This window comes from Schistocerca nitens, chromosome 3, assembly GCF_023898315.1.
Source record: "Schistocerca nitens isolate TAMUIC-IGC-003100 chromosome 3, iqSchNite1.1, whole genome shotgun sequence".
Classification (NCBI taxonomy): Eukaryota; Metazoa; Arthropoda; class Insecta; order Orthoptera; family Acrididae; genus Schistocerca; species Schistocerca nitens.
In genome coordinates this window covers 75,968,818-75,988,057 of record NC_064616.1, presented here as the reverse complement: position 1 = coordinate 75,988,057, position 19,240 = coordinate 75,968,818, and the positions used below count along the sequence as shown (strand labels likewise).

At 42.5% G+C, this 19,240-nt stretch overlaps 1 protein-coding gene across 8 annotated transcripts in view; it reads left to right on the top strand.

The window, feature by feature from the left end:
* Positions 1-19,240, top strand: part of LOC126248035 (phosphatidylinositol-binding clathrin assembly protein LAP) — a 176,812-nt gene that overhangs the window by 80,489 nt on the left and 77,083 nt on the right. For all 8 annotated transcript variants that reach the window (XM_049948656.1, XM_049948655.1, XM_049948654.1 and 5 more), the window contains exons 2-3: positions 6,904-7,046; positions 18,350-18,425. In XM_049948656.1, the coding sequence (XP_049804613.1) occupies positions 6,904-7,046; positions 18,350-18,425 (219 nt within the window). The remainder of the gene's footprint in view (positions 1-6,903; positions 7,047-18,349; positions 18,426-19,240) is intronic.

Here is a 19,240-nt window from a genome sequence, read left to right as displayed (position 1 = left end):
TTCAATGCGAGATGCCTTTAATAGGTTCCACAATGAAACATTGTCTCGAAATTTGGTAGAAAATCCGAAGAAATTCTGGTCCTATGTAAAGTACACAAGCGGCAAGATGCAGTTAATACCTGCGCTGCGCAGTGCCGATGGTACTGTTACTGACGACAGTGCCGCAAAAACAGAGTTATTGAACGCAGTTTCCCGAAATTCCTTCATCAGGGAAGATGAATGGAATATTCCAGAATTTGAAACACGAACAGCTGCTAGCATGAGTTTCTTAGAAGTAGATACCTTAGGGGTTGCGAAGCAACTCAAATCGCTTGATACGGGCAAGTCTTCAGGTCCAGATTGTATACCGATTAGGTTCCTTTCAGATTACGCTGATACAATAGCTCCCTACTTAGCACTCATATGCAACCACTCGCTCACCGATAGATCTGTACCTACAGACTGGAAAATTGCGCAGGTCGCACCAGTGTTTAAGAAGGGTAGTAGGAGTAATCCATCGAACTACAGACCTATATCATTGACGTCGGTTTGCAGTAGGGTTTTGGAGCATATACTGTATTCAAACATTATGAATCACCTCGAAGGGAACGATCTATTGATACGTAATCAGCATGGTTTCAGAAAACATCTTTCTTGTGCAACGCAGCTAGCTCTTTATTCGCACGAAGTAATGGCCGCTATCGACAGGGGATCTCAAGTTGATTCCGTATTTCTAGATTTCCGGAAAGCTTTTGACACCGTTCCTTACAAGCAACTTCTAATCAAGCTGCGGGCCTATGGGGTATTGTCTCAGTTGTGCGACTGGATTCGTGGTTTCCTGTCAGGAAGGTCGCAGTTCGTAGTAATAGACGGCAAATCGAGTAAAACTGAAGTGATATCAGGTGTTTCCCAGGGAAGCGTCCTGGGACCTCTGCTGTTCCTTATCTATATAAATGACCTGGGTGACAATCTGAGCAGTTCTCTTAGGTAGTTCGCAGATGATGCTGTAATTTACCGTCTAGTAAGGTCATCCGAAGACCAGTATCAGTTCCAAAGCGATTTAGAAAAGATTGCTGTATGGTGTGGCAGGAGGCAGTTGACGCTAAATAAGGAAAAGTGTGAGGTGATCCACATGAGTTCCAAAAGAAATCCGTTGGAATTCGGTTACTCAAATAGTTGAATTGACAGCCTTGAGAATTGTACTAAGTACCTGGGTGTTAAAATTACGAACAACTTCAGTTGGAAAGACCACATAGATAATATTGTGGGGAAGGTGAGCCAAAGGTTGCGTTTCATTGGCAGGACACTTAGAAGATGCAACAAGTCCACTAAAGAGACAGCTTACACTAAACTCGTTCGTCCTCTGTTAGAATATTGCTGCGCGGTGTGGGATCCTTACCAGGTGGGATTGACGGAGGACATCGAAAGGGTGCAAAAAAGGGCAGCTCGTTTTGTATTATCACGTAGTAGAGGAGAGAGTGTGGCAGATAAGATACGCGAATTGAGATGGAAGTCATTACAGCAAAGTCATTTTTCGTCGCGGCGAGATCTATTTACGAAATTTCAGTCACCAACTTTCTCTTCCGAATGCGAAAATATTGTGTTGAGCCCAACCTACATAGGTAGGAATGAACATCAAAATAAAAAATCAGAGCTCGAACAGAAAGGTTTAGGTGTTAGTTTTTTCCCGCGCGCTGTTCGGGAGTGGAATGATAGAGATAGTATGATTGTGGTTTGATGAACCCTCTGCCAAGCACTTAAATGTGAATTGCAAAGTAGTCATGTAGATCTTAGTTGGATCTGAAAGTCAGTCAAACTGTTTTTGCTGGTCACATACACGTTTACTAAGTAGGTAAATTTCTCGCTATGTTGCCAGTGAACTGAAGCCTGCCACTGTCTAAATTTTACTGCACTATTTCTCAATACTGCAGTATAAGTGGCACAATGCAAATTAGTCCACAGTTCAGCCTGTCTAATTGTTATTTCAAATTTAGGTGTTGCTTGCATTGACATTTTGTTGGAAGGAGGGTTGTCTACAGAATTGTACCAAACTGTGACACTATCCAAATAGTCACCTGCTACTGGGAGATAAGAAACATTAAATATCTGCCTTGTAGTAGTCACCTGTGATCAGCTGACTACTACTACTACTACTACTACTACAACAACTGGCAACTGTGGAGTTGTTAACTCGGTGTGCTGCCGTTGGTCCATAATCAATTACGTGATAGGCATCCATAGTAACTCCTCCTTCTCCTCCTCCTCCTCCTCCTCCTCCTCCTCCTCCTCCTCCTCCTCCTCCTCCTCCCGCCACCACACCCTGTCTCACACTTGTGCATAAATGAGGACAAAGTAACACCTGGAATGGAACTTTGATAAAATGTTTAGGTTTATCATAACTGAGTGTAGGATTTCTGATTCAGGGAAATTATTGTATTATGTTGTGATATCTAGATACCAATGCATGTCAGACATGCAGCCCCATGGGTTCAGTAGGTAGGTGGGTCAGTCATATTTTGGGCAGGTATCATGTACAGGTGTTGAATGCCTCACATTGTAATTAAGGATTATTTTAGTCAGTTGTATTACAATGTTTTCAACATGTTCAGCAAAATGGCGGGACCATAATAATCCTGTTCTCATCATTTTGTCATGTATCTTGCAGCCAGAACAAATAGATATTGCTATGCTCTTTGGTACATAGAACATTTTGTATTGAAACAGTGTATATTAATGGATTGACAGGGTTGACCAGGTTCTAGTTTGACAGTGAGAAATGAGACTATAGTACAGGATGTACACATTATAAGCATCAACAGTCCAAAAATTTGCTATAAATCTTAACACACAATATTCACAGATCAGAATTTCAAAAATAATTTTGTAGTCTTGCATGTGAAACTCAACTTCAGTTGAGGCTTTGTGTTTTCACCTTTGTGGTCTAATTGTATAGAAAATGAATAATAGCAAAATAGATCTTACATTAAGAATTTACCTTTCCATGATTAAATCTGCTTCATGTACATTCTTAGTGTTGGTGTGAAATCCATTTAAATATCTTAAGTAGCAAAATCACAGTTTACATCTCCTATATGCATTTGAAAGCAAACTTCTTACATAACGAACTGAAAATATTTCATAAATTTGTTATAGAAAAGTTCAATTGGGAAGACACCTTATGGGTAGGTTTTTGTAATGCATTGTGGGGAGTAAATTTCAGAGCAACCTTTGGGACGGAAACTACCTTCTACAGAAGGATGCTAACCATAACACATCTGTTGCTACCTCTTCAGTTTGTTACATGGTTATGTTTCTGTCCCTCTTTAACAATTAGAAATGGTAATCACACTGATGATGCTGAGAAACATGCTGTTTGGAGCTTTTTCGTAACAGGAATTTGTTAAACATGAAGAGCCTAGCAGGTGATTGTACCTTGGGCATACGTTTCGGGCTTCAGTGTGAAGTCAGCCCTTGTTTTGGTACCTGAGTTCTCTTAAAGTGATTGGCAGTAATTATGGATTATTTCAGTCTGACACATTAGACATGAGAGATTAAGATACCTACTCCTTTTTGCACACTGTTTGATCTGCCCTCTTGTCTGTTGATTATTCCTCAAATCATTTTACACGATTCGTGAGTATGGTATTTTGTACTGTTGAAGATAAGTTGCCAGTTGGTTGCTGTACGTGAACTATTGAATGAATGCAAATGATCAAAGTATGTTAATGTAATGTTGGCAAGGTTGAGACAGTGGCAGATATAGTTAGGTTCCTATTCCATCCATTGTGAATATCCTGACCACCTCCATAGCTGAAATGTCAGTGTGGAAGGCTGTGGATTAATTCCCAGTATCTCCTCAGATTTATTGAGGTAGAAAAATTGGGACCAGGATCCTTTGTTTTGTGAGGCCAAATGAGAAGCTCCTTGAATAATATCCTAACAGAAAGAACTGGAGGATTAGCAACATGCTGATCAGATGCTCCACAGTTGTAGATTGTTCAGCCTCTCACTGCCCTGTAGGGAGCAGTTGGCCAGTTGGAACAGTCCTAAGGTGTAATCCCTGAGTGGTCACATTCTATGTTCTATCCTGCAGTTCAAAATTATCTTCACTATCTACCTGAAGGATGTCTCATTAAGTTTTGTGAACACAACATTCTAACTTGAAAGGTTTTTAATATGATCACACACTGTAATTTTAATTGATCGAATTTGGTGCCGGACATTATTTCTGCATTGTGACAGCTTCTCCATCTCTCATAATGCTGGCTACAATACAATAAAAGCAAGCAGTCAATGAAAATGCAAGTTGGGCAATACAATTATGACTTTATCTGCAGAATGCCCATGTACGAGAGCATGGGAAGTGACCCTTACTGATGAATTATAGTAAAACACAGTAATCTGAATCACGGGTGTAAAGGCCCATAGTGCTCAGAGCCATTTGAATCTGAATCTTGGGAATAAGTGCAATGTAATATACGTCAAATAAGCATAATGTTTCAGGCAGAATTGAAAGGCATAAGACGAAGAAATGAACTAAATAAAACTTTGTAAATATATAGCATTAACAAGATGATTTTTGGGCTTTCCCTACCACCACTCACCAGCTCATAATTTACAAACAGATCTATTCAGGGAATTGCATGAAGCAGACAGCTTTTTGATAAGTTTAGGCTGTTTACATTTTAACACCAAGCAACAGAGATAAGAACACGTGAAAGAAACATGATCTTAGGGGTGTGTACATGGACTATGATACTGTCAACTGACAATTTGTGCAGGAAAACGTGTAGTTCAGACTAAAGAAAGTGGTTAGGGATTAGTATGTTATGAACTGAGACATTTTATATGGAAATTTCCCGTTATTTAAAATAAGTTAATAAATCACTTGGGGAAATGAGATTATTGCAGTGAACACAATGAAGAGTATTAGACATCTTTCTTTATACTATTTTTCAGAAGTTAAAGATTCTGAGATGCCAACCTGTAAGGATGTAGATATCATTTATGGACTACCTTAGTTTACCGAATTTTTAATCAGAGCAGAGTTCGATCAGCTGTTCAAAAATGAAATGTTGCACCACTATTTTCTTCCTGTTCTAGTGGGGAATTAGTTCATTAGTCGCTGTAAGAAATCACTAGTACTGGTGACAAATGTGAAGGTGTGTAGATTCGTAATATACACTTAAATATAATTTTTTTAAGAGGACCAGACAAAATCACTTGGAATTGTTTTGATTTTTTTACTAATGTCCCTATGTTCATGGTTTTTCACCATTGTTTAAACAATCACACTCCCATTTTCGTCTTCATGTATCAGTTCCGTACAGTCTGACAATTTTGCAATGTGTCATCAATGATGATGTTGATACACAAAGAAATTCTCTCAATAAACAAGGTCTATAAAATGTATAAGATACTTATAAACATATTCTAAGTCCACTTATTCTTAAAATTGTCACTTAATGAGGTATTTTAGTTGGAGATTAGTCAGCATAAGCAGTAAAATTGACTGTGTCAAAAACTCAAATCTTCATTTCCTACCAGTTAATGTTGATAATGTTAATCCTTAGTTATAGAGCCTAAAAATTCTATAACTGATTAACAGCATTTTTGCACATGGTCAACATCTTTGTTTCAGAAGACCTACTTCTGTATTGTAGCAGTTGTCCTCCTTTTAAATCTGTTAGATTTGTATGCCTATATACTGTGGAGTCCAAGAACACTTATAAGTTCAGAGGACAAACCTGAAACTTTCTTTATTTCAAGTTATAAACAATACTGAAATTTTATAAAGGTAAATACTCAAATGTAAATGCATGGAATAAGTAAAATACTCAGATCAAGGAGTGATGGGCCCAAGTGAATTATTTGTATTTAGGTCATTGGTGTAGACTGTTCTTTTTGCCATGACATATCTCATAGCTTTCTTATTCAGCATGTTACTGCACAACAATATTGTATGCACAAAGAATTCGTCCTTATAGGATGACACTATGCCTGACTCATTTACTGTAGGTGTTAACATAATTTTTATAGCAGCTTTGGTATAAGTGTCTTTCCTTCAATAAATTGTGGCACTGCCTTGCATTGGAGAGATGGAGATTTCAGACTCCTATCTGGCCTTAAGACTAAAGTTTTCAGTAGTTTCTGTATATCATATTATACCAATTTTGATGAGATTCCTTTGAGAGTGATATTTCAAATCTCGTCATCGTTGCCAAGTCAACTTTTGCTTTTTAAACGCCCAGTCTTCTGTCCTGTCACTATTTAGTAATTACGGAACATAGAAATGAATACATTAATTTCTATAACCTATTTTGTTAACTCTAGAATGCTCCAGTCGTTGTTTTGGTTGTTGTAAATCGGTTACTTTATATTGTTTTACATTTGACAGTTTCATGAATGTCAATGGAAATAAATTGTTTCCTTAATGTTTAGAGTCTCCATTTCTGCCTTTCGTGATGCGTTGCTCTACTTTTACTGTCATTTAAGGACCTACTTTATGTAATCATTAATGGTGTATTAAGAAATGAGATGCAGAAAAGTCTCACCAGTTTCCCTTACGGTACTGTGATGCTCTTGTCTCTCAGTGGAACAATTTTACACCTCATCAGACAGCTGTGTCAACTGTTTCCAATATAAAACATACACAATACACACAGTAACTGCCCTTTCTACAGTGACTTAATTTCATTTTTCTAGTACATACATGTTAATTTTAACATGTTAAATAGAATGTTTTAACAAATGCTACTGACTGCTAAAAAAATGGACTTCAGTTATGTTATCTAAATGAGTTTACAAAATTGTATGTGTTAACTCAAATTTCTGAAGATTTTGTACGTAGAATCAGTCTTCACATGAACATTATTAGTTAATAATAATTTGCATGATATTCTAAATCTTGTTTTTCTTTTGTAGATCTGATACATTGTACAAATGAACCAAATGTCTCAATACCACAGCTAGCTAATCTGCTGATAGAACGATCACAGAATACAAATTGGGTTGTTGTGTTCAAGGCTCTGATTACAGTACATCATATGATGTGCTATGGTAATGAGGTAAGTTCCTAAATGCAGTGGTGCAGCTTATTAACTTCTTAGCTATTAGAAGTTTTTGCAGATGATTATAGACAGAAATGGCAATTGGAAGATAACTTAAGTGTGTACACTACTTCAGTAAATAGCCCTATATCTGAAAATAAGTTGAGGCCTACAAATTAAGAGTACTGACCAATAGATGGAGTTGTATGAATATTCTGATCACAGAATTATAATGAATTGGTCAGTAATATGAAATTTGGGATTGTTTTTAAAATCAAATTTTGTGCATCACTAAGACATTACTAAATTTGTCACTATTTTTCCATTAATCTTGTTAGCATATGGAGGACAAAGTATGAAAGGGTAATAAATAGGTGAAGAAAAGTCTGAAGGATGTGATGCGCTGTTAGTGGGATACACCAGTAAAACTTAACTTCATCTGTATTTCAGTGGAAGATTAATGCATTTGTTGAAAAGACTGTAAAACATACAGGATTGTTAGTTTTTTGCCAAGCTATTTTGCTGTTGGATATTACAATATCAATTTGAGAAGATGTCCTCCTAGTTATGTTCATATCTCTCTCTCTCTCTCTCTCTCTCTCTCTCTCTCTCTCTCTCTCTCTCTCTCTCTCTCCCCCCTCCCCCCATCAGTCTACTGACTCGTTTGATGCGGCCCGCCACGAATTCCTTTCCTGTGCTAACCTCTTCATCTCAGAGTAGCACTTCCGACCTACGTCCTCAATTATTTGCTTGACACATTCCAATCTCAGTCTTCCTCTACAATTTTTGCCCTCTACAGCTCCCTCTAGTACCATGGAAGTCATTCCCTCATGTCTTAGCAGATGTCCTATCAACCTGTCTCTTCTCCTTATCAGTGTTCCCACATATTCTTTTCCTCTCAGATTCTGCATAGAACCTCCTCATTCCTTACCTTATCAGTCCACCTAATTTTCAACATTCATCTATAGCACCACATCTCAAATGCTTAGATTCTCTTCTGTTCCAGTTTTCCCACAGTCCATGTTTCACTACCATACAATGCTGTACTCCAGACGTACATCCTCAGAAATTTCTTCCTCAAATTAAGGCCGGTATTTGATATTAGCAGACTTCTCTTGGCCAGAGATGCCTTTCTTGCCATAGCAAGTCTGCTTTTGATGTCCTCCTTGCTCCGTCCGTCATTGCTTATTTTACTGCCTAGGTAGCAGAATTCCTTGACTTCATTGACTTCGTGACCATCAATCGTGATGTTAAGTTTCTCGCTGTTCTCATTTCTACTACTTCTCATTACCTTCGTCTTTCTCCGATTTACTCTCAAACCATACTTTGTACTCATTCGACTGTTCATTCCGTTCAGCAGATCATTTAATTCTTCTTCACTTTCACTCAGGATAGCAATGTCATCAGCGAATCGTATCATTGATATCCTTTCACCTTGTATTTTAATTCCACTCCTGAACCTTTCTTTTATTTCCATCATTGCTTACTCGATGTACAGATTGAAGAGTAGGGGTGAAAGGCTACAGCCTTGTCTTACACCCTTCTTAATACGAGCACTTCGTTCTTGATTGTCCACTCTTATTATTCCCTCTTTGTTGTTGTACATATTGTATATGACCCGTCTCTCCCTATAGCTTACCCCTACTTTCTTTCAGAATCTCGAACAGCTTGCACCATTTTATTTTGTCGAACGCTTTTTCCAGGTCGACAAATCCTATGAAAGTGTCTCGATTTTTCTTTAGCCTTGCTTCCATTATTAGCCGTAATGTCAGAATTGGCTCTCTCGTCCCTTTACTTTTCCTAAAGTCAAACTGATACTCACCTAGTGCATTCTCAATTTTCTTTCCCATTCTTCTGTATATTATTCTTGTAAGCAGCTTCGATGCATGAGCTGCTAAGCTGATTGTGCGATAATTCTCGCACTTGTCAGCTCTGGCCGTCTTCGGAATTGTGTGGATGATGCTTTTCCGAAAGTCAGACGGTATGTCGCCAGACTCATATATTCTACACACCAACGTGAATAGTCGTTTTGTTGCCACTTCCCCCAATGATTTTAGAAATTCTGATGGAATGTTATCTATCCCTTCTGCCTTATTTGACCGTAAGTCCTCCAAAGCTCTAATAAATTCAGATTCTAATACTGGATCCCCTATCTCTTCTAAATCGACTCCTGTTTCTTCTTCTATCACATCAGACAAATCTTAACCCTCAAAGAGGCTTCCAATGTATTCTTTCCACCTATCTGCTCTCTCCTCTGCCCCCCCTCCCCCCCCTCCCCCAGGGGGTCCCCAAATCTTTTGTGGATACGTGCGAAGCGAGCACAGGACCCCTAGCTAATGTGGCCCCCCTTCCTTTCCGGTTGCATACCTTCCTTTTCCGCATCCTTCCCTATCCCCCATCTTCGCCCCCCCCCCCCCCTCCCCTCACCTCTGGCTCTTTCCTTCCCTTTCTCCCCCTCTGGGAGTATGGTTTGTGCCTACGTCCGGAGATGGACGCTCGTAAATGTAACGCATTCTTCGCCTTCTCTGCTTGTATGTCTTAGTCCTTCCTTTGTCCTTATCTTTTCCTTACCTCTTCTCTTTACCCTTTTCTCTGCTGCAGCATTTGAGATCTCTCTTCTTTCCTTTCCCTTTCTTTGTTTTTCCCTTTCTCTTTCTTCCTCCCTGTGCGTGTCCGAAGGCCGACCCACACATTTTCGTGCGTAGCCAGTGACGGGGTAACGCGTAATTCCCCGCCCCGGGTAGACAGGTAGGACACGTACGTACCCCCTGGTAACGGCCAGGCCCAGGGAGGGGTGATTACCAGAGCTGATACCTTCCGAAAGTGCCGATTGGTCCCTCAGTCTGTTTGTCGGGAAGTGTGACCTGAGGTGTGAACAATCACCTAAGGCGGGAGTCCCCTCAGAGAGGGGCCCCCACAAGGGAGGAGCGCGCCATCGGAGACGCCGGTAATCATGGGGATTCTTCTGCAATGGTTTCCTCATCTTCCAGTATGTCTGCTCACAAGCGTGCGTTCACTGAGTCTCAGCCACAGACAGTTCTTCCATCGTTGCCACAGTTCCTTGTTGATTCTCGGTCTGACGAAGGTCACGACTTCTCCACTGTCAACCCTTTCATTATTCAGAAAGGTGTCGACGCAGTTGCAGGTCCTGTAAAGTCTTGTTCCAGATTACGGAGTGGCACCTTGTTGTTAGAAACAGTCACTGCCCTCCAGGCACAAAAATTGTTGCGTACTTCACTGCTCCACACCTTCCCTGTCCGGGTTGAAGCGCACCGCACTTTAAATTCCTCGCGTGGAGTCGTTTATACACGCTCCCTCGATGGATTGTCTGACGAAGAAATTCAGCACTACCTGTCTGACCAGGGCGTAACGGCTGTTCATAGTTACGAAAAGGGTTGACACGAACATCATTCCAACCCGCACAGTCTTCCTGACATTTGACAAAGTTCAACTCCCATCGAAAATCAAAGCAGGCTGTGAGAATTTCCGTTCGCCCTTATGTCCCAAACCCTACGCGTTGCTATCGGTGTCAGCGGTTCAATCACACCAGCCAGTCCTGTTCGAATCCGGCCAAATGTGTTACGTGTGGCAAGGATGCCCATGAGGGTGCTTGTCCACCTCCATCCCCTAGTTGCATCAACTGTATGGGTGACCACGCTGCTTCCTCTCGAGATTGCCCCATTTTTAAAGACGAAAAGCTCATCCAGGAAATCAGAGTGAAGGAAAAGGTGTCGACCTTTGCTGCTCGAAAATTATTCGCCAGTCGACAGCCCACCGTGCCTCAGACAGGAAAATACAGCACTGTCCTTGGTTCTCTTCAGCCAACAAAGGAGGCGGCCACGCAGACTTGCGACCTCACCTTTAGTGCCACGGTCATCAGATTGGCCAGTGCAAAGATCGCCCGTTCAACCTCACCACTTTCGCCTGCCCACTCTGTGGCTCACCCTTCATCGGGTTCTGCTAAATCTCGAGCCCAAAAGTCAGACACCAAGACTTCGAAAAAAGAGCATACTCGTGAAGATATTTTACGTATCCCAACTTCACAACCATTGGTTCCTCCTTCATCTAAACATCATGCTTCCAAAAAGGCTAATAAGAAACCCAGTTCATGTCCTCCTCCGCCAAGGTGTCTCTCATCTACAGCAGCACCTGGCGGAAATCGCCCTCGGCAATCTTCTGTGTCGCCGAGGCGCACTGCTGGCGGCCGATCAACTGGCCGATCACTGGTGGCAGGAGCTGCTCCTGAACAAGCTATGGATCAGGATCTTCTGTCTTTGGCTGAATGCCACTCCAGGCTGTCGGCCGCAAGCTCTGAGCAGTCGTTGAGTTGACGGCAACTTTGGTCACATTCCTCCACTTTCTGTCCACCCTATGTCCATTATCCACTGGAATATCCGCAGCCTTCGAGCCAATCTGGATGAATTGTCGATCCTCTTACGATCCTACTCGCTGGTCATCTTCTGTCTTCAGGAAACAAAGCTGCGCCCCCATGACTGCTTTGTTCTCCCCCATTTTCAGTCCGTCCGATTTGATCTCCCCTCTGTTGAAGGCACTCCAGCCCATGGAGGACTCATGATTCCTCTCCATGATACTCTCCCTTATCACCTAATCCCCTTAAACACTTCCTTCCAAGCTGTCGCTGTCAGTCTTTCCCTTTCTGGATATAACTTTTTTCTTTGTACTGTATACATTCCATCGTCCACACCAATGGCACGAGCTGATCTCCTCCATCTTCTTGGTCAGCTTCCACCCCCCGTATTTGCTGGTTGGGGCCTTCAATGCCTACCACCCACTTTGGGGATCTCCACATCCTTGTCCACGTGGCTCACTATTGCTAGACGTCTTCCACCAAGTGGATCTCGTCCGGGCGCTAATGACCATAGCAGTTTTGCGCCCTAAAACCAAAAAAAAAAAAAAAAAAAAAAAAACACCAAGTGGATCTAGTTTGCCTCAACACTGGGGTCCCTAAATTTTTGTCTGCCTCCACGACAAATTTCTCTCATTTGGACCTTCCGGTCGGTACTGTTCCGCTAGCTCGGCGCTTTGAATGGTTCGCCCTTGATGATACACACTCGAGTGACCACTTTCCATGTGTCCTTAGACTGCAGCCTCAACTGCCATATATGCGCCCGCGACGCTGGAAGTTTGCCCAAGCCGATTGGACACGTTTTTCGTCTCTAGCGACATTCGATGACCGTCACTTTCCTAGCGTCGACGATGAGGTCACACATCTTACCGACATTATTCTTACAGCTGGGGAACGTTCAATACCACGCACCTCCAAATTGCCCCGGCGCCCCCAGTTCCTTGGTGGAACGAGGCATGCCGTGACGCAATACGTGAGCGGCGACGTGCTCTTCGCGTTTCCCGCCACCATCCTACTTTGGCCAACTGTGTCCGCTATAAGCAGTTCAGTGTGCGATGCCGTCGCGTCATCTGCGATAGGAAGAAGGCAAGCTGGAAATACTTTATTAGCTCATTTAACACCTTCACTCCCTCTTCGGAAGTTTGGAGTCGGATTCGACGGTTATCAGGTGCGCCTAGTTTCTCCCCGGTCCCCGGTCTGTGGGCTCACTGTCACGCGTGATACGTTAGTGGACCCCGTCGCAATTTCTAACTCATTGGGTCAACACTTCGCTGGGATTTCAAGCTCTTCAAATTACCCACCAGCGTTTCTCCCAAAGAAACGTGTAGCGGAAGTGCAACCTCTTGCTTTCTTCTCTCAAAATCGCGAAAGCTATAATACTGTTTTCTCCATGTGGGAACTCCAACATGCACTCTCTTCTTCTCGCTCCTCCGCCCCGGGACCGGATGGTATCCACATCCAAATGTTGCTGCAGTTATCAACCCATAGTCTGAGTTACCTCCTTCACATTTATAATCAAATTTGGACCGACAGTACTTTTCCCAAGCGATGGCGGGAAGCTATCATCGTTCCTGTTCCGAAACCTGGAAAGGTCAAAAATCTCCCCTCTAGCTATCACCCCATTTCTCTCACGAGTATTGGATGTAAGGTTTTGGAGCGTATGGTGAATTGCCGTTTAGCTTAGTGGCTGGAGTCCCGCAGTCTTCTAACACCTGCCCAATGCGGTTGCTGAAAGAATCGTTCTGCAGTTGACCATCTTGTTTCTCTCTCCCCTTACATCATGAACAATTTTCTTGGGAAACGCCAAACAGTAGCAATATTTTTTGATCTGGAGAGAGCATACAATACCTGTTGGAGGACAGGCATCCTCCGCACACTGTTCTCTTGGGGCTTTATAGGTCGGCTGCCCGTTTTTCTTCGCGAATTTATGGCAGAGCGCACATTTAGAGTGCGGGTGAATACTACTCTCTCCGTACTTTCTCCCAACAAAACGGGGTATCCCAGGGCTCTGTGCTAAGTGTTGTACTGTTTGCCATTGCCATAAATCCAATTATGGATTGTCTCCTTCCAGATGTCCCGGGCTCCCTCTTCGTGGACGATTTTGCGATCTTCTACAGCTCTCAACAGACCAGCCTTCTTGAACGATGTCTTCAAGGATGTCTCGATCGCCTCCACTCTTGGAGCATCGAAACCGGCTTCCGTTTTTCTCCCAGTAAGACCGTTTGTGTTAATCTTTGGTGACGTAAGGAGTTTCTTCCACCCTCCTTACATCTAGGACCTGTCAACCTTCCATTTTCGGACGTCGCTAATTTCTTGGGTCTTATGTTTGACAGAAAACTGTGCTGGTCCTCCCACGTTTCCTATCTTTCGGCTCGCTGTCTGCGATCCCTCAACACCCTCCGTGTCCTGAATGGTACCTCCTGGGGAGTGGACAGAGTGGTCCTTCTCCGCCTCTATCGCGCCTTAGTGAGCTCGAAATCAGACTACGGAAGCATAGTTTACTCGTCTGCTCGGCCGTCTATTCTTCGTCGTCTCGACTCAGTCCACCACCGTGGATTACGTTTAGTGTCTGGAGCTTTTTTACACCAGCCCTGTGGAAAGCCTTTATGCTGAGACTGCTGAACCTCCGCTGTCCAATCGGTGAGCAGTCCTTCTGAGTCGTTATGCTAGGCATCTGTCTTCCATGCCTGCTAATCCAGCCCATGACATTTTTTTTGACACCTCCTTTGATGTAGGGTATGCAGGCCGCCCCTCCTCCCTACTACCACCGGGAGTCCGCTTCCGTCAACTGCTCCATTCTCTTTCCTTTTGCTTTCCTAAAACCTTCTTGACAACTTGGTACAGCACTGCCTTGGCTCCGTCCCCGGATCTGCCTGCTCCGTGACATTTGTCAATTTCCCAAGGATGATACCCCCTTCACTTGTTTATCGTCGGGCATTTGCTGCTGTATGTGCACAAATGAAGGAAGCCACATTTATTTACACTGATGGCTCGAAAACATCGTTAGGTGTAGGGAGTGCTTATATTGTTGGCGACACCCCAAATCAATTTCTGCTTCCCGACCAGTGTTCGGTTTATACTGCGGAGCTTTACGCTGTTCTCCAGGCTGTCCAATACATCTGCTGCCATCAGCGGATACAGTATGTTATCTGTTCAGATTCTCTCAGCTCTCTCCTCAGTCTCAAAGCTCTCTACCCTGTCCACCCTCTGGTCCACCGGATTCAGGACTGTCTGCACTTGCTCCACCTGGGGGGCGTCTCGGTGGCATTCCTCTGGCTCCCAGGACACGTTGGTATCTGTGGAAATGAGGCGGCAGATATAGCGGCCAAGGCTGCAGCCTCTCTTCTTCGGCCAGCTATTCGATTCCCTTCGCCGATCTACGGAGCATTCTATGTCATTGAGTTGTTCTTTTATGGCACGCACATTGGTCAACACTTCCCCATAATAAATTGCGGGATGTGAAAGCTCTTCCTTGTGCTTGGACCTCTTCCTCCCGAACGCGTCTTCGGGAGGAAGTAATTTTAACTAGACTTCGGATAGGGCAATGTCGTTTTAGCCATAGACATCTTTTAAGTGGCAATCCTCCCCCACTCTGTCCCCACTGCTCTCAGCTGTGGACAGTAAGACACCTTTTAATTGAGTGCCTTTATTTTACTGTTACGCGCCCGTCTACAGCTGTCGCTTGATATATCGTCCATTTTAGCAGATGACACGCGCTCGGCCGACCGCGTTCTTTAGTTTTAGTGCCAGTGAAATGACGTCAGTCATTTGAAGCTTTTTTTTGGGGATAACCAACCCCTTTCTGTAGTGGATTCTTAAGCCTTCCTTCTGCATTTAGTTTCTCCAATTTTTTGAGTTACGTTCCCATTTCTGCTGGTTTTCATTTTCGTTTTTTACTGTTTCCTAAGTCACGGACCGGGCGCTAATGACCATAGCAGTTTTGCGCCCTAAAACAAAAAAAAAAAAAAAAACTCTCCTCTGCATTTAACAGTGGAATTCCCGTTGCACTCTTAATGTTACCACCGTTGCTTTTAATGTCACCAAAGGTTGTTTTGACTTTCCTGTATGCTGAGTCCGTCCTTCCGACAATCATCTTTTTCGATGTCTTCACATTTTTCCTGCAGCCATTTCATCTTTGCTTCCCTGCACTTCCTATTTATTTCATTCCTCAGCAACTTGTATTTCTGTATTCCTGATTTTCCCGAACATGTTTGTACTTCCTCCTTTCATCAATCAACTGAAGTATTTCTACATCTACACCCATACTCCTTAAGCCACCTGACGGCGTGTGGCGGAGGGTACCCTGAGTACCTCTGTCGGTTCTCTCTTCTATTCCAGTCTCGTATTGTTTGTGGAAAGGAGGATTGTCGGTATGCTTCTGTGTGGGCTCTAATCTCTGATTTTGTCCTCATGGTCTCTTCGCGAGATATACATAGGAGGGAGCAATATATTGCTAGACTCCTCGGTGAAGGTATGTTCCGAAACTTCAACAAAAGCCCGTACCGAGCTGCTGAGCATCTCTCCTGCAGAGTCTTCCACTGGAGTTTATCTATCATCTCCGTAATGCTTTCGCGATTATTAAATGATCCTGTAACGGAGCGTGCTGGCCTCCGTTGGATCTTCTCTATCTCTTCTATCAATCCTATCTGGTACTGATCCCACACTGTTGAGCAGTATTCAAGCAGTGGGTGAACAAGCGTACTGTAACCTACTTCCTTTGTTTTCGGATTGCATTTCCTTAGGATTCTTCCAATGAATCTGTCTGGCATCTGCTTTACCGACGATCAACTTTATATGATCATTCCATTTTAAATCACTCTTAATGTGTACTCCCAGATAATTTATGGAATTAACTGCTTCCAGTTGCTGACCTGCTATTTTGTAGTTAAATGATAAGGGAACTATCTTTCTATGTATTCGCAGCACATTACACTTTTCTACATTGAGATTCAATTGCCATTCCCTGCACCATGCGTCTATTCGCTGCAGATCCTCCTGCATTTCAGTACAATTTTCCATTGTTACAATCTCTCGATACACCACAGCATCATCTGCAAAAAGCCTCAGTGAACTTCCGATGTCATCCACAAGGTCATTTATGTATATTATGAATAGCAACGGTCCTATGACACTCCCCTGCGGCACACCTGAAATCACTCTTACTTCGGAAGACTTCTCTCCACTCTTGTTACCCATGGTTTCTTTGCAGCTACCGTCTTTGTACCTATGTTTTCCTTCCCAACTTCTGTGATGGCCCTTTTTAGAGATGTCCATTCCTCTTCAACTGTACTGCCTACTGCGCTATTCCTAATTGCTGTATCTATAGCGTTAGAGAACTTCAAACGTATCTCGTCATTCCTTAGTACTTCCGTATCCCACTTCTTTGCGTATTGATTCTTCCTGACTGTCTTGAACTTCAGCCTACTCTTCATCACTACTATATTGTGATCTTAGTCTATATCTGCTCCTGGGTACGCCTTACAATCCAGTATCTGATTTCGGAATCTCTGTCTGACCATGATGTAATCTAATTGAAATCTTCCCGTATCTCCCGGCCTTTTCCAAGTATACCACCTCCTCTTGTGATTCTTGAACAGGGTATTCGCTATTACTAGCTGAAACTTGTTACAGAACACAATTAGTCTTTCTCCTCTTTCATTCCTCGTCCCAAGCCCATATTCTCCTGTAACCTTTTCTTCTACTCCTTCCCCTACAACTGCATTCCAGTCGCCCATGACTATTAGATTTTCGTCCCCCTTTACATACTGCATTACCCTTTCAATATCCTCATACACTTTCTCTATCTGTTCATCTTCAGCTTGCGACGTTGGCATGTATACCTGAACTATCGTTGTCGATTCTGATTAGAACAACCCGGTCACTGAACTGTTCACAGTAACACACCCTGTGCCCTACCTTCCTATTCATAATGAATCCTACACCTGTTATACCATTTTCTGCTGCTGTTGGTATTACCCGATACTCATCTGACCAGAAATCCTTGTCTTCCTTCCACTTCACTTCACTGACCCCTACTATATCTAGATTGAGCCTTTGCATTTCCCTTTTCGGATTTTGTAGTTTCCCTACCACGTTTAAGCTTCTGACAGTCCACGCCCCGATTCGTAGAACGTTATCCTTTCGTTGATTATTCAATCTTTTTCTCATGGTAACCTCCCACTTGGCAGTCCGGAATCTTTTGCCAATGGAGAGATCATCATGACACTTCTTCAATTACAGGCCACATGTCCTGTGGATACACGTTACGTGTCTTTAATGCAGTGGTTTCCATTGCCTTGTGCATCCTCATGTCGTTGATCATTGCTGATTCTTGCACCTTTAGGGGCAATTCCCCACCCCTAGGACAAGAGTGCCCTGAACCTCTATCTGCTCCTCCGCCATCTTTGACAAGGCCGTTGGCAGAATGAGGCTGACTTCTTATGCCGGAAGTCTTCGGCCGCCAATGCCGATTATTTATCAAAATTTAGGCAGTGGCGGAGATCGAACCTGGGACCAAAGACATTTTGATTATGAATGAAAGACGCTACCCCTAGACCATGGGTTAAGCTAGTGAAAGATATCTAACAAGAAATGTTAACTGGCCTTAACTGAGCAAAACTGACAAGAACTGTACTTCTAACATTTTGCTCTGGTATAGAAAATAATTCCATCGGTACTAATGGCACTATTCCAGCACATAGTTCCAGTGCAGAAATAATTTCTGGTATAAATTTCTATAAAGTGCTTTGGTATAAAAGTACCTGCAGAAGGTTACAGAATTTTTGAGGTGTTCAGTGGAACTAGTAAGATTTTTTCTCCAAATGGGCAGAAAGCAGGTTGAAAGTAGTTTTTGGAAACTAGATTGCTGCTGTTGCGTTCAGTAAAATGTTGTAAATTAGAACTTAAATACTAAGATCATTACATTTGCATTTACTGTCTGTCCTGTACTTTTCAGCGTTTCACACAGTATTTGGCTTCAAGCAACAGTACCTTCCAGTTAAGCAATTTCTTAGATAAATCAGGGGTCCAAGGTATGTCTCCATTGCTTGATCTGTATTATAAAATAAAAATTAAATATTTTTTATTGAATGATACGTGCATTTGATGTTAAATAGTAGTGTAATTCATTTAGTTGGTTTGAGGTGCGACAGATGATAGTGTTTTGTTTTTCTTTCTTGCTTACCAGGGGCACGGGTTGGTAAGTAATAAAACCAGTACACTTAAGTGACAGCAAGCTGACATACTCAAATCTGATTTGATGCTTATTAATGTGCAAAATACTGTTTACTATAGAATAACAAAAATCATTAAGAGTAAATTAAAAACTGAGTATGTTGAAGTTAAAAGCAGACTGTACAAATATAGCAGACATATTTTGCTCTGCAATTATTCACATTCTTAACACATTGTGGACAGTTTCCAAGTGTACTCACATTTTGCACATGATCTGTTGTGGCTGGATCTCGAGATAGTGTCTTTGCCCCCCCCCCCTTTTTTTTTTTCCCCCCTTCCCCCCTTCCCCCCTTCCCCCCCCCCTACCTGTAGATGCCATCCACTTCAATGTATTTTTACCACTTCTCTATTTAGGTGTTGACACCACAAGTCAGTGTATCGAGCAAGATTACCGTAATGTATTGTTTACTTGATTAGTATTTAAATTTTATATTCATATTTCAGATAGTTACTATTATTGTCTTGAAGTTCTTCCTCCTTTTAGAGATGACCCTGTTAAGAATGAAGGACACGGAAATACTTTGAGGTTTATGGTTTTTTATTTATTTTTTATTTTTAAGATCATTCTTAGTGAGGATGAAGCTGAAGTGTGAATATATTTATGGCACAGAGC